At 35.6% G+C, this 16,741-nt stretch overlaps 1 protein-coding gene across 1 annotated transcript in view; it reads right to left on the bottom strand.

Annotated features, from left to right (window-relative positions):
- Nucleotides 1–16,741, bottom strand: part of SPAG16 (sperm associated antigen 16) — a 304,682-nt gene that overhangs the window by 270,454 nt on the left and 17,487 nt on the right. The window contains 4 exon segments of the mRNA XM_026852411.1: nt 3,469–3,615; nt 9,107–9,176; nt 10,434–10,551; nt 11,922–12,029. Coding sequence (XP_026708212.1) covers nt 3,469–3,615; nt 9,107–9,176; nt 10,434–10,551; nt 11,922–12,029 — 443 coding nt within the window.

The raw sequence follows: 16,741 nt of genomic DNA, 5'->3' as shown, positions 1-16,741 counted from the left end.
GGGGGGGGGGGCAAGGGGGGTGTGTGTGTGTGCAGTGAAGACAGATACAAGCAAAAAAGACAGATGCCTCCTGGAACCCTCACTGCAGGATCAATGCAGAAACTCAGACACGTGATCTCTATTACTCTATTCCCTCTATCTCCCCCCCTTTCCTTTTCCCCCTTTTTCCTTCACTATCATTAAGAAATGCAAGGCATATTGTACTGCTTAGCACAACTCGCTATACACTTAGCCAGTTATTGTGTGTTCAATTAGTACATTGTGGGTAGTTAATAAATGCTTGGACTTTAAGACTCACCATTGTCCACTCCGTCAGGGATTTGAAAATCTGAACCACTTATCTCCCTCATCTGAGTGGGACATGACCCTTCCCTTCTGTTTGAGAGCACAGAAACAGCAGATCTAAATTTTGTATGTTTTCTTCCATAGAACTGAGGAAAAACTTGGGTATTATACATGTATATATGTGATATTTCAACCGAAAGTCTTGTTAATTACAAAAGCTATGTTTGTATGATCACTGGATTTTAGTTCTGCATTTATTAATATACGATTGGCCATAATTTCAAAATCTGTTCCACAGAAACAGACATGTTAACTCCAAAGTGTCCAATGTGCATTTTGATCAAGTTGTACGCCAAATAAAACTTCAGAAAATGAAATTGCATTGTAATACATTATACGTGAAAATAGAATTTACTGAACATAAAGAAGTTGCAATTGTCCTGCTAATAACTAATGAAAGCAATCAAACATAGAATGTACTCTGTGAGGAACCTGGGAGAATAAAAATATAAAAACAGGAAAAGTATATTTCAACAGGATAATGAAAATCATATTATCAAAGGTTCTCTACACTTTTAATGACCTGTGAGTGCATTTTAATTAATTTAAATGTTTAAAGCAGTACTCTATGCACATTCTTAATCTAAGAATATTTATGCTATTGATACTGGCTTATTAAGGGCGAGATATGTAAACAGTTTAGCCTAATAGCCTGTTACTGTAAAATTTAATTGAGTCTTGTAACAAAGACTTTAAAATCAGAATACATTCCCTCAGAAAAATTCCAGTTGCTTCTTCACTGTTTCAGTGATAAACTTCATATCAAAGGGACCTTAGATTTTAAATTACACGTCAGTTTTTACAGGATATTACAATAACACAATATATGTCTGTCCTTGAAGTAAATGTTCTAGCTCAGCTATGAGTCATATTTGCATCTACTTAAAAGTAAGCACAGACATTTGTTAGATCACTATTTAGCTGTAAGACACAAAAAAGATTTTAAATCATAGTTCACTCCTATGTAACAGTACAGTTAATGCAAACATTTATAATTTTGTCTCAAGGATACAATTTCATGACAAAGTATTTGCTTTTTACTGAACGTGATATAATCCAAATGCCTAAATTTTAAAATTGGATAAACTGTTCACTCTAAAGTTTCGTAAACTTTAAATGTTCAGTTACATTTACTGAAGAGAGCTAAACATTTTGACGGTGAATTTTACCTAGATTTCCCATAACTTTCTGGTTTCTTTTACTCTATTTTGTCATAAATGCAGTGTTTGAATACAGGGGTTTTAACTGCATTTATTTCTTCTATATATTCCTCACCTGAACCCCATGGAACTGAACTATTTATGTACTGACTATTACTTCTTTTGTGGTATTAAGGACAATTTAAATGAAGTGTAATCTTAATATGTGTAAGTCAATTTTACCCTCCCCCCAAAACATTTAAAGAGTTATTTTCATTATTGTAAATGAGAACAAGACTATTATTTATGGTACACTCTTCAATAAAGACACATACAAGACACAGCAGAATTCAAAATTATCTCTTTTGATATAGGACAAAGGAGATGAGGCACCACACAAGTTTGATTCCAAGTATCACATAAAATGATCTAAGGAAGGCAAGGCACTCCTTTATACCTAATCCTTTTGACTGGAACAACTACTCAGACAACTAAACTGTTGAGCAAGAAGGCACTGTTTTACTAAAATAGCTTAGATTAAAACTGTAGGTTCAATAAATGTGCACTACGGGACAGAGTTCTGTGAATATCTTTGTTAAAAACTTTTAACTCACCCCTTCACTCTCTACAAACTCATCATTCCATCTGCCATTTATTTCTAACAGCCTGAGAAATAAGACAATTCACATGCGGTATCTAAGGTAGTATCCTTTGTTAGGGGAAAGGAAATATTTAGAAGTAATAGATCCAGGAAATGTGAAGAAGAGGTACTGTTCTAGTGTTTGAAAAGATGTTTGTCGTGCACCTATAGTTTCAGATTATTGCTTAGCCATGGTAAAATCTAGTACATTCAAACAGGCCCATATTTTCTGATGTCTTATTTCTGGAGCCACTCCAGTCTTCTAATCCATTGATTAAATAAAGACATCAGGGCCTCTGGTAGGACTCATTTGGGAAACATAAGATCTGCAGAAACACAGATGCTTGCCAGAACTAGTCAACTAACAGTGCTCATGAATTTCAAAGAACAAGAAAGAGCCAGACGGGCATACTACCTGTGTAGGATTTATATATACTAGGAGCAAAGCATAACTCTGCTGAAGTTTACTATAAAAATCCTGATGACTTCAGTAGAAACAGGAACAAAAAATAAGATTTCATAAGCCAAGAAATACTTATCTATTCACAAGTCAAAATGAAAATAAGAGATATCAATAAGAGACTAAGATGAAAGCTTCCAGCCACCAAATGAAAAGCAGGGAAGGTGGAGATGGACTAACTGGCAGGTGTGTACCTGAGTATGACTCAGGTACTAATAGGTGGGGAGACAGTACAGAAAATTATTTCCAATATGTGGTGAGAAGCATTTCAGAAAGTAATAGAATATATAGGGTTTTTTTAATTTTATTTGGAGGTTTGGGAGAATGAAAAGTGATGAAAACAGAAATAAAATTATGTTTGTCAGAGAAGAGGTGCATTAACAGTGTCAGACAGAAGAAATGCCCTTGCAAAACCAGATAGAAACGAATTAAAAATAAATCACCATAGAGAAATTCTTGTGGAGACAGGGAAAGAAAAGACTGAAGCCAATTCTGTCTACATCACTGTAAACTAAAGCTTTTTTTCTACTCAAAAAGCACAGTTTAAACGCTGTGATTCTCAAATAAAAAGAGGCCAGTATAACAGTTTTAAGAGATTAAGACATTTCAGGTATTAAAATTTTACCTTAATTTGGAAAAATAAAAAGCAATGTTAAATAGTCCCAAAAATGCAACCTCAATAAATACACCAAGTAGAATACAGTAAGTAAACAAAAATTCCTTTCAACAATAAAAAAATTCAATAAGGAATTAATTTTGACCCTTAAACACATCCAGGGATGGTGACTCCACCCTCTTCCTGGTCAGCCTATTCCACTGTCTGACCACTTTTTCTGTGAAAATTTTTTTCCTTATGTCCAGTCTGAACCTCCCCTGCTGCATACCTTTGAGTGTCTTGCCTATCTTCTCCTCTGCATCTTTGATGGGATCATAGGAAGAGCTTTCAGCATCAAGGAATTTTTGCTGCCTGGCTTCCCGCAGAGCTTTCTGGGTGGGACCCAACCCTTTCTTCCTTTGACAATCATGGCCTGCTATAAAATAAAATCAACAAAAATATAATCAGAATTCATTTTCTACTTAGTCTTCTGGAAGATATCTCTTTACTTAATATTAGCTAGACATGTGAAATTCTAAAAGAAACACCACTTTTCAAAAAGATACTCAGATATTAATATCTTTTATAAAAGATAAGTATTCCAAGACTACATGTAACTCTGCTCCACAAATCATTTTGATGTGATCTATTTCAGCTTACCTAACAGTACCCTAAATTCTGCCCCCAAAATGCAACAAAGATTTTAAATCTTGCAGTACATTACATCCCAGTAAAATGGATGCAATTCTTCTTTTTCCTCAGAGCCAGAAGAAACATCATCTCCTTGCATCCTACCCAATATCTACCACCAATGCATTATTCTGATTTACAGCCTGCATTCCCTTTTGCTTCCCTGCACTTTCTCCCAACCCACCTTTCAAACAAGGATTACTTATGAATAGGTAACTCAGCAAAGAAATCCTAAGCAGGTAGCATAACTGTAAATCATCAGAATAGGCTGAAAGGAATATGAGGAACAGTACAGCACATGTGGGCTACAGTACAACCCATCTGCCACGATCCAGCAGAAAGAATACTATTCTCTGACAGTCTTTGTATTGGCAGCTCATATATCTGAATACAGTCCCTGGTGACCCCTGCACCTTGTTGCAGTATGTACATGGGTCTACAGGAAGAAGACTGGAATACTGAATTCCAACAGGATTTGGGCCCTTACACCCCTCCAGTTCTTAAAATAAAAAATAAAAATCTCAGATTGAAAAACACATTATATAGCTAAAATCCAGACTGAATGAAAGTATTTGACACTATGAATTTCTAAATACTTGCTCTTGTAAAATAGTTTTATTAAGACTTTGACACCAAGATGCAAACATTCTGACTTAAAGGAAAAAAACCTACCACCCTCTCCACTCTTGAGGTAAAAAAAGTGGATCAAGCAAACACAAAACCCCCAATCCAACTAAAACTGTAGCTGATAAAGAACCATGCCTGTTGTAACAAAATATCTATATTCTCTCTACTTTAAAAGTTAAAGTTACTGTCACAGATAGTCTGAATAATACCTTTCTCTGAAGAACTGTATGCTGCAAGATTGGTTTATATGTCAAACACTTTCTACACACTCACTAACTTCTACCCACTAGCAGGTTCCTCATGGAGCATTTGGTTTGTTGGTGCTTTTGAAATACACGTACTTATAAACCAACAGAGTTATGACAGTTGAAGTGCTTAAAAAGTCAGTAACCATTAAAAAAAACCCTGAGCAAATTATAAAGAACTGTTGGATTGCACTAAGATGTCAACAGCTTGTGTTTACAGATTTTCTACTCTGATTCAATTGTAGATGGAACAGGGACAACAAGGTTTAAGTACTTTAACTGGTGCATTTTAAATTTCTTTTTGCATGACCTTCTAACAGCAATTACATTAGATCAAGGAAAGGAAAAGCACAGTTAACAGGCTTAGCAATGAGTTAATTCAACCATGAATAAAGAAACTCATTGAATTCAGCTTTTGAATATAATTAGGTAATAAATAAGCAGCTGTTGTTTTTAGAAAATACAAGAAACTTACTGAGCAAGTAACAGCTTTATAACATGTTTTTAGAACCAGCTGTTATAGCAGCATTCACTTAGGTTTATAAGAAAGCCACAATCAACACTGTTAAATTCCTTCAGGCAAAAGTGGTCTTTCAGAGCACCACTTAACCCTGTGTCTTGATGCATAAGTAAAGGTGCGAGTGTTCTGTTAATATACACCGATAACCTAAAAAAAAAAGATAAATTACTTATTTCTCTTTGATAATTAGATCCCTCTATGTATGATCTTGATATCACATCAGGAAGGACCAGATTTAAAACAAAACCGTTTTTAATGTAAATCTTCTTATACAAAACATCCAATCATTTTCCAAAATAATCTGAACTCAAAATACAACTTCTCTTTCAGAGCTGGCTTCTGAGTGAGCACAGCAGGGACAGAGAAGCAGTCTACAATATCACCGAGTCCTAATCCTAAATGTTAACTAGTTCCTCTCCAACTACTGAATGTCCTTCATATCAACTAAACAAGCAAGGTAAGTAAATAGGAAATAAAATCTTAACCTTCTAATAATTTTTAAGACACCTAAGGAAAACTTTCTCTTGAAGGCTTTGTGTACAAAGTGCTGTTTGCAAAGCTGAACAGCAGTCTGGCAGTGGGACAGCAAAATAACCCTAATAAATAAATTACATGCTCCGTACTGTAGATGGTATCCTCTTCAATTGTTTGAATAAGGCTGAAAGCTGCTACATCAAATGCCTATGTACTAAATTCAGAATAGTCCTAAAATTAACTACTGTTAATTTTTTTCTACCTAGCCATCAGATACAAATTTACAATGCAAAGTCATTGTGAAGGCTACGAAGCTCCCCTTTGTTCTTCATTATGCACATGACTCAGAAAAAAAAAAAAACCTTCACCACAATAACACCAAAAGCTAAAAAACAAAAAAACTCCAAAGCTACAATGGATTCCATGTGCAGGACCTCGTTGCCACTATTCAAAACACCAAACAATTCAGCAAATCCAAAATTACTTAAAAGCCACTCTCAGTGCCCTCTAGCCAAAGCCAGCATTCCAGATGTTGCACAGTCAAGTCAGTTGTGGGACAGCAGCAGCATCTGGAGCAGTGACGGACAATCTCCTGCTGCTGGGCAGAGCCATTCTCCTTCCTTCATGCTCTGCACTGCAGTGAAAGCAGACAGCTGGCCAGAAAAGGCATCTTACCTTGACAAAAGGCATCTTACCTTGCCAGTCTGAATGTTTATTATCTTCTAACTAACACATACCGAAGTACTAAGGCATAAAGGTCAGCCCTGAAGAAATGGCAACTGAAAAAATGCACCTGTAGGTCCCCTTACAGCAGAGATCTGCAAGTCCAACAGCATTCCTTCCTTCCAAACTAAGAACTTAAATTTAGAGAAAAATGCAGCAAACACTTCTCCAGTATCTACGCACTGCTTTTTTCTTAAGGTTGCACTTATACTGTCTCAGGAATAAGAATTCAGGAGGCAACAGAACATGACCATCCTTCAAGAGGCAGCAGAAAGTATCTGACTAAGAGACACTATCACCACTGAGACATGAGTATGACCTACAGAGGGTAATAAAAATTACATAGTACTAGAGGACAAGGCACTGGAAAGAAATGAACTGAAATACTGCTTAATTTATGATACATGAGGTATGAAGCAAATTAAGACTTGTACAAGCACATGGGTGGCTGATGAGCTAAATAATTTCTGTTGGGGACTAAGTGACTTTTTTTTCTTTATATTATTTTTTGAAGTTCTCCCCTGCTTGTCACTTTTTGATATTATAAAGGGCTCTCAAGAATTTTGGAGAATAAACAAGTACTGTGAACAGCCAGAGAGTGGTTTTTAGAGTCACTCAAACAAGAAATAAAAGTATGTGTAATATGAAAGAGAGACAGATGGGGCATCTATACTGTAAAACACTAGCATGGGGGAAGAACCCACACTATATATCCTCAAGCCAGAGTATAATGAAAAGCTGAATGCTATATGCCCTAAACTAACATAAAAATCCCGCTCTCTACCTCCCTACCTGAAGTGGGATGAAAAAGAGCACAGTGCTCTGTAGTGGGGCAGAGGCTTATACTTTTAGTTGTAATAACAAGATTTAAAGACTACAGCAGAGTGTATCCAGTACATACAGCCACAGAAAGGTATTTTGGAAGCCTGAAATGTGCCTTGCTTAGGAGGTACATACAAAAAGTGTCATTAGAATCCCAAACCAGAAACATATTGTGAACGCTGAAGAGGTTTTCTGCCAGTATTTCAGTATTCCACTGTGTTAACACACCTGAAGTCTGTCTTTACAGAAGTTATTAGTTTAGTAGCTATTTGCTTGTATACAAAATAAAATCATAGCTTAATTTATGCTGGGTAAGACTACAGAACCCTTCAAGTTTTGCCAGAAATGAAAGCAGCTATGTTCTTAACTAAACAATTTAGAAAAGGAGTAGGGTGTGCTCCAAGGATCTCTCTCAGCAATACAAGCCTCCCACTGCTGCATGGAAACCAAGACCTGAGCTAGGATGAGGGGCATTTCTCAGGCAATTTGATCTCAGTCCCATGGTCACAGCAATTCACAACAATTCCAGAGACCAGCTTCTTCAACCTACATTAGACAGGATTCAAAGGAAAAAAATCAAACTGAATGTGCTGCGCTTATAATAGGGAGGCAAAGATCAGGATGAAATGCCTGCATTAATAGTAAGCCAGCCATCTTAACCTCTTCACTCAGCTACAAATCCAAAAAGAAACAAAAAAATTTTATGTGGTTACTATTCTTCTCAGCCTTGTCTTTTCTACAGGAATTTTATACAATGGAAGTAACTCCATGAACATAGGAACTAATGAAGCTTGATTGTCAAAGGCTGGGGTAACTCACCAGCTTTTAACCTGGGGTATATTACCAGTGCAAAATGAAGTTTAGATCTTTAACACACTGGAAAAAACCCACAAAATAAACAGATATATAAAAAAATGTCATAACTGCAACAGCTTCACCTGGAAGTTGTATAATATTTGCTACATTGGTCACATATGTGGCTGAGAAATTTGGGGTTCTCTAATGTCAAATAAACTTCAATCATGACGAAGGCAGGTTCAACATCCCCTTCTCATGTGAATACTTTGTTGTCAAAGAAGGCAGAGCTCTCTCTTTCCCTTTTTCATCATCTCATCTATTCTCAGGAGTCTTTTAAAAACCTGTCCTCTTTGAGACTTATTTCACTGTCAAATATAGCTGAAATTGGAAAATAGGTTCAAAATTATTAGTGGGAGTGATGCTCACAAAGAATGTCATAGCATGGGCTTCATTTACTTAAGAAACCAGAGGTGCTAGGTTTTTTTTCTGATGGAGTCAGAAAAATAAATAATTCAATAATTCTGCATTTATCCAAAACACTAGGGAAGTAGTGTAGTACCATACAGATAAGATATTATTGCAGCAGGTATTATATAACCTTAGGAACCTCTAGTAAAAATGAGACATGCTAAAATAAGAGGTTGAACTTCATAACACCAGTATTTTCAAAATGTTTCCAGACCATCATATATATTTTCTTAAGAGTTAGCTAAAAAAGAACACTTGCATTAAAAAAAAAGAGTATTAATGAATAAAATAACAAAATCAGTCACAAAATAGATTTCTAGAACAAAGTCCTTCTACAGTTACTCACATATTCCATATTGCCATCAGCAGTCTCACTGTCCTTAGTGGATACATTTTAGAATAAATATTCAAATGATAAAACTGCTGCTCTGTCACCAGGACAGCTGATAAAATGATTATAGAGCAAGAATTTTTGATTTACTGTTACACCAGATTTTGAAATGAATCACAACAACAAAAACCCCATAACCAGTCTGAGCTTGGTGATGAGGATATTTTACCTTTTGTGACAGGAATCTGAATAGCACATCCAGACTCTAAATTTTGTAATGCGGCTTGCAACCCTGTAACCTAGTTTTAAAAGAGGAGAGAACAAGAGGAGGTGATTTGAAAACATTGCTTTTGAACTACTGTTCACACAGCATTTATGTCTGCATAAGTAATAAATTCCATCTATAAACAATGCACATATAGAATACTGGGGTGCTTACTGCACCGTCAAGTTTTAGCCATTGCTATCACTATACTGATCTTTAACTTAATGGTACAGTATGACATACAGCTTTGTCATAAGAAAATGCCACAAAATAGGGTGTTGTGTGTGTTACCAAAAAGAAAATTATCCCTCCAGAATGCGTAGAGTTCATAACTGAATAAATCTTACGTATGTTTCATATGTTACAATTTCACAATATTGGAACTGTTCTGTGTTTTGTACTCCTGATTCAGCATAACTGTATAGGGACGGTAACCTTTCTTTTCTATAGGACATATTCTTTCACTTATTGAAATTTCAAACATATAACCCTCAGTCATTTAGAAGTAAGCCCTCAAGTGATCTGAGAAAAATTGGAGGCAGAAGAAAGGAGGAAAAGAGAGATAAAGACTATTAAAAGAGAGTGCAAGCAGGGTAATTTTCTTTCATGTTACCCTTAAGTAATTGATACTACTGCTGAAATGCAATGCATTTGGAGAGTTTTTTCTTTCTTTTTTTCCTTCTTTTTTTTTTTTTCTGAACAGCCTATTGGTTAAACACATGCAAGATAATTTTCTGTTCTTCATCATCCTACCTGTGCTTATAGCACTTCCAGCTAAAGGGGCAGACTATCTTGGATACCAACCTATACATCAGATAAGATTATAGGAGCAAAATACTACTCTATTATTCCACTCACAAGACAGAAAAATGGTCTCTGATATCTTAATGTATTTTTTCCTAAACTAGTAGGTCATTCCTGGATATATTTAGGAAAAAAAAACAGACAGTAATAAAGTTAAAATAAGAGATTTCTAAAGGCATAGATGGAAGCATGTGAATCAGTGGGAATATCACACCTTCCCTTAAGCTGTCAACACTGAGAGTATAACAGGGTCTGCATACTGCTGACTTGTGTAGAGCAGCACTGAACAAGTACAGATTCAGAACTACTTTGTGGCACAAATGGTAACAAGTTGTAAGTTTCAAAAAATATCATGAAACTCACCAAAATATTCTGCTTCAAACTACTGCATAAGTGAGTTGCTTTAACAGAAATATTCTGTGTTTACCAAAGTAAAAACCAAACGCATTCCTTGCAGCTTTGCAAGTGGTGTTCAGCATAGTTTTACCTGCCCAACTGCTCTGTCTCTCTCCAAACTAGTTAACATTTTCTGTCTCAGTGCAGTTTGGTATTTTTCCGTCAGCTGCTTCAGCACTGGTTCATATGAAGCATAATGTGCCTTCAGCCTGTGAACAAGAAGAGGAAAATGACTCCTCAAAGATTAATTCAATCAGAGATTTTATGTCAGTGTAACTTTCCCTCTCCCCAAATAAAATAATAAAAATGCCAAAAGGTCAACACAGAGGCGGCAGTAAAGATATTTAGTATGGAACCACCCACCTGGAACACCACAAGAAAAAAAAAAGTCAGATCAATAAGGGGATTCATAGTTTGGTATTCATATCTTTTAAAACAATCCATCCAGTTTTGACCTGTCCTTAATTCTTCATACAAATACTACACATGAGTTTTTCATAATTCTCATTTTCTTGAAGACGGATGGTATTTCATTGGAAGAATTATCTGACTACCAACCAAGATCCTAGACAAAACAGTCATAATATGATTACTATTTCTTTCTTCACTGCACATTACATCTAGAATATTTAACCACTTCAATTCTTCAGACCAACTAAAAGTCAAATATATAATCTCTCAAGACAAACACAACACTAACAGATTCAAAAATACTGCATTTTACAAAAAGCTGATACACAGAGGATAAGTCAATGAACAGTGCTCTCTTGCATTAGTACATATGTGTTTCAAGGTTGAAGATGTAGAACATGTAGCTGTTATTACATGCATTGATTGATAACAATATCGACAAAATTTTGTTAATTATTTGGAGCTGCAGATGTAGGCTACTCCCTAATGTTATTTTAAAACAAGTGCTGGCATAAACACATGCAAAGAAAAGATTCTAAACTCAACTCTTTCACCTGGCCCACTGATCTTCAGATAAACAATATAAAAGTTCTACTCATGGAGGCAAAGTAGCACAACAGTTAATAGAAAACTCACAGAATTCCAGAATGACAAAGTTATGAAATTAAATATTATAAAATAAATTATTGTAACTCAGTATCAATGGACTAGTTTGGTCTTATTTCAAACAAAGCAACATAGCAAATTTCACGTAGGAAGTTCAAGATCTAAAAGGACAGAAAATAGCAGCTGAGAGAATCAAGACTCTGAACTCAGTGTGATATCAATTACCCTTAAAATGGACAAAGGATCTAAAGACTGAAAACACTATTTATTTATGGAAAAAGGTCTGGTTAAAAAAAAATCTCACATTTTCAACTACCAGAAATACTATGCATTTATTAATGCCACATCAGACCATGGAAAATATACCACAAAATCATTAGAAATTGTTTAAGAGACATGGCAGAATGCTCAGATGGGACTGATATTTATCAGAACACTAACTAAATGCAGCCAGCTTTACTTTAGCACTTTAAATTCCACAATGTTATCTCATTACCAAGCAATAATTGAAGATATTATCTTCAGTGCTACATGTATAGTAATTAATTTTTTTTTTTTTTACCTTTTAATGTCACTAATAAGCCTGCTTTTCTCCTGGACCACTCGCTTATGATGCATTCGATGGAAGTCACGTTCTTTCTGCATTTTTAGGAAAGCCTCTTTTGCTTTGCTATATGTAAACAGAAGACAAGAGAGAAGTCTCCTATTAATTACTCATCGAGGTACATTGAAAACATATGGAATTAATTTGCAGATATGCACATGCCTACTGTATCCAAGTTGGAAACTTCTGGTAGTATGCCCTGTGGTGGAGAACATGTAATTCTGAGGTCTTTTTGCTGCCAGCTGATGTACAAAAACGTGGGTACTCTTCACCTTCCCTCAGTTCCTCTAGATAGGATCTATAAAGATCCTGGCATTATAAATCTCAGAGTTGTGGTCAGCCTTACTTTAAGCACAGGGGGTCTTGTGGAGGTACATATTCAAATTACAGGTGATTAGAAAACAAAACTCTCGTGGATTTAAAATTCTACATGAACATGTATTGCAATACTGATTTTCTGATACCTACATCACATCTGTTACATGCTAGAAGGACACACACAGAAGAATAAACTGTACTGTTGCCTTGCAAATACATGCATTTAGAGACCTTCTGGAATAAACAGTGCTAAAAAAGTTCTAGGCTCTATTCAATCATATTTGCAACCTGTCCCCATGAGTCCCCTGTATGTGACAGCAGGAAGCAAAAGGAATCCATTTCAAAGTTAATTACAAACATACTGATAACCTGTTACTTTCTAAGCACATTCTACACACAGCCATGGGACACCCTGAGATGCTCCGCTCCATAAACATAAATGAAAATACTCTGTATATATTTCATACATTTTCTCCTTGCCTTTACTGATATGGGTTTGGCAGGAAAGATTAGCAGATGGATTGATTAATTGGAAAGGAAGCTTGAAATTACCTTGCATAGAATTTAGATATTTGCTCTTTGCAAAAATAAAGCTCGTTTCCTCTCCAAAAAGAATTGAAGTGAAACCACTATGACAGTGGAGTATGGTAAAATCACAAGTCCAGGAAGAAGACCCATAACCACCAGTGCATTTTATTTAATCATACAAATAATCTGTATTTACTAGATATGCATTTACTATAGTTATTACCTATAAAAACTACCATATTTATATGCATACATTTATATATGAAAGGTTGCTTGTAGCAGGAACACTTAGAAAAACCTGAAGAAGATCACAGTGAATTAATGCCACTATGTATCAGTCAAACCTGAGAAAAAGCAGGCAGGGTTGCCCCTACCTTAACACTGTGAATAGCTCAAAGGAGCTGTGGGGATGTACATAGCTTTGTGTATCCCTGTGGACAAATACCAGAAGTTGTGAAACTGAGTAACTTAGGAAATTGGTATGGTATACAAAGGACAGATTAATGATTCTGCTTCGGTTCCTATGAACAGCGAAACATTTGAGAGGTAAATCAATCAATGGTCTCACGATAGTTCTGTGAAACAACTCCATCATGACACCACTTACAAAATGTGACTTGCCATAAGATCTTGAATATAAAACCTGCCCCTTCAGAGCTAAGCAGATAGCTTGTTCTAAGAGTAAAAGATGTTGTTACAGCCATAGCAAAGCCAATATCTATTTCTTTTAGCTAAGATATAATATGTCAAAGACTGCAGGTATCCCCATTTAAACTTTTCTGAAGCAAGTAGTTTCATACAAATAGCAGAAGAGGACAGAGTTCAATAAATCCAAGCAGGGATTTTTAAATGTGAGTTGCGTGCCCTGTTCCCATTGAATATAGGTGGGACTTTACTCCCCAAGATGCTGTAAGATGTAACTCTAAAATTTTAACTGAAATAAAGACAGTTTTAGAAAACATACTGTCTCATGCTTTTACTGTATCTAGTTTATATAGCATTTAGCAGCAAGGACGCTAAATGTACCACAAAATTAAACAGATGCATTCGAATATGTTGCACAATACAGAAAGTGTGCACATTATTGTTATCATGGTATAAGTGGAGAAATATACACAGGAATGGTTAGATTTTAGCACAGAAATAGGAGATCAGCTGAGGATTTTATTGCTGGTGATAGCACTAACAGTAATAATAAATATGATTCCCTGGATTGCTTTTGACAGTTACTGTAGCTGTCAGGGTATGTATTTGTGTGAATGCTTCCAAAAATCAGGACAGGAAGATACCTGCAAACATTCAAACTTTCTAAATGGTGTTTGAGAACTCCATTACAAACCTCAGGCAAAAGCTGTACACAACTTTTAATTCCTTCTCCCTAATAAACTCCTAAATGTTTAAAGAACTTACAAATATGAGTTAGCAGTCCCTGTGATTAACACAATCTTAAAGCTGATATACAATTATGTTGTCTACCTACCATACAAAAGTAATGCAAAGGGTCAGACCATAGGAAAACACCAAAATAGATAAGATTCAAGTTACTTTAAATCATCAGATAGGCAGAGTTCAATGTTGCCATGAAGTTACAATCTATTCTTCAACTCAAGCAACTATTACTAGAATATTAAATGCTTCAATAAAAAAATCATCACTGAAGACAATGAATTAAAATTAACTAGTCTCCTGTAAGAGTTAACCATTTTCAGAGATGTTAGTTTCAAATTTTTTTTTGCATATTGGAAAGAACACCTATGCTTCCATTAGAGAAATACTGCAGCAGATAACAACATCCCTTAGCAGTAAATCAATCAGGGCACAACTGTAGCCTTCAAGATAAAAGAAAGAGAAAGAGAGGACACTTAAGGTGTAACTACTGTTACGCGGCAAATCAATGTAAAATTAGTTTTGATTTCTATCACAATACAATGTCTGGTTTTTGAAGACTAGTACCGTACCTACACCTTAAGGTAATAACTATCAATAGCTTCAGACTAAAAGAATTATGTTAATATTTATTTATTTTAATGTATGCATGCAGGGATTTTTTGTTACTCTCAAGATGCCTTCAGACATTGGAGAGCCTACTAAAAATACATACTCATCATACACAGGAGGTGAAGCTGATTGTGATTTTTCTCTTTAAATAATGAAATGCCCCAGTGAAATGTAACCAAGAACCCACCTGCTTGCCACGCAATCCTGTAAATAGTATATTAAAATACCCAAAATACAATTGCAGCTAGCTTCTAGACATGTAATCTCTTCCACCAATTGCTAAACAACATTAAAGCGGGAGGTAATTGGTTTACAGTCATTTATCCTGGGCCCCCATACTGCCTAAATCCCAAATAGCATCTCTTTTCTGCAGGATGGCTGTCAAGAATACCAAGCTGAAAAATATGAAATGTAATTAAAAGCTTTCTTTAAATACACTTCACAGCACTGTATCTCACAATGAAAGTTTTCTGACTAATCCACAGAGCAAAATACTTGGCTTTCTTTGCTCACACAAATGCTTGGTTTCTAACCAGTCAAATCAGCATTTCTTCAGTGCTCTTAGGCATTCTCTTTTCAGTGTAAACTGGTGAATTCTCTCTCAATACTTGAAAACTCAAATTGTCCTCCAGATGATTTTGGCTCCTGCTGGAATATTTGCTTTATCATAGCAAAGGTACTGACTCCAGTTATTGAATGTATGAACAAGAAAAAATGCTGTTAACAGTCACTACTGTAAGTGGATTTAGTATAGAGTATTATGATCAGGGTTTATCCAAAAGCCACAAAGGAACACAAACTCGTGGTATGTGCAGCAGAAACACAATTTCACCCATTATTCCAGATATAGTACTGTTTTAATTCATAAATTATTCAAAACAAAGTGAAATGAATGTCACAGAATTGCTGAGCTTTTAACATTAGTAACAACGAAAACTTTGAAAGTTAGTTGAAATAAAGAGGTTGAAAAATGGAGTGACCATTAGCACAAACCATTTCACATCTACATATACTCCATTCTAACGTTAGCAGAAAGACTATGAAAATAAAGCTCTTCCTGCAAGAGGAGAAAGGAGGACTAATTTTAATTGTGTTTTAACAAGGTACATGCAGAATAAGTGTAGTATTCAATGGCAAATACCAATGAAGACTTCTAATTTGTGTCATATAGAATTGCCCTATCTCTCACTGCCCTCTCTGGAATACCAAATGGGTGACATGACCCATTTGTTTACCATCACAGCACTGCTGGTTTAGGTTTCGTCAAACAATAAAATGTGAAAAAGGAGGGCACAGATTCAGTTCATGGATTTAATTTTTTTAGCACAGTTCACTGAAGTGAGTGTTGGGAGTTTTATTTAACAGATAGCCCGTAGGAACCTAGCATATTGGTAATGTCTTTTCCCTCCTCTGCTTTCTTTCTGTTGAACATTATCATGTCATCTTTTAGCCTTTTAACTAGACTTCTGCTATAAAAAATTTTCTGGCACCCCAAAGAGGATATAGACCTTCCTATGGGAAAAACTCAACTCATTCATGACCATGGTGACATGGTTTTGAGCTTTATGTTCTTAAACAGTCATGTAGCAATCCCACAAACCCAGGAAAACTCTTATCAAGTCATAATCCACTCAGATTATCTTGTTATAGCATGTTCTGCTTCATATGGGGCAGAGGCTTATACTTTTAGTTGTAATAACAAGATTTAAAGACTACAGCAGAGTGTATCCAGTACATACAGCCACAGAAAGGTATTTTGGAAGCCTGAAATGTGCCTTGCTTAGGAGGTACATACAAAAAGTGTCATTAGAATCCCAAACCAGAAACATATTGTGAACGCTGAAGAGGTTTTCTGCCAGTATTTCAGTATTCCACTGTGTTAACACACCTGAAGTCTGTCTTTACAGAAGTTATTAGTTTAGTAGCTATTTGCT

Source organism: Athene cunicularia (assembly GCF_003259725.1).
Source record: "Athene cunicularia isolate RWA chromosome 7 unlocalized genomic scaffold, athCun1 chr7_part1, whole genome shotgun sequence".
NCBI classification, from domain to species: domain Eukaryota; kingdom Metazoa; phylum Chordata; class Aves; order Strigiformes; family Strigidae; genus Athene; species Athene cunicularia.
Note: the sequence above shows the minus strand (reverse complement) of the source record. Positions and strands in the feature narration are given on the sequence as shown.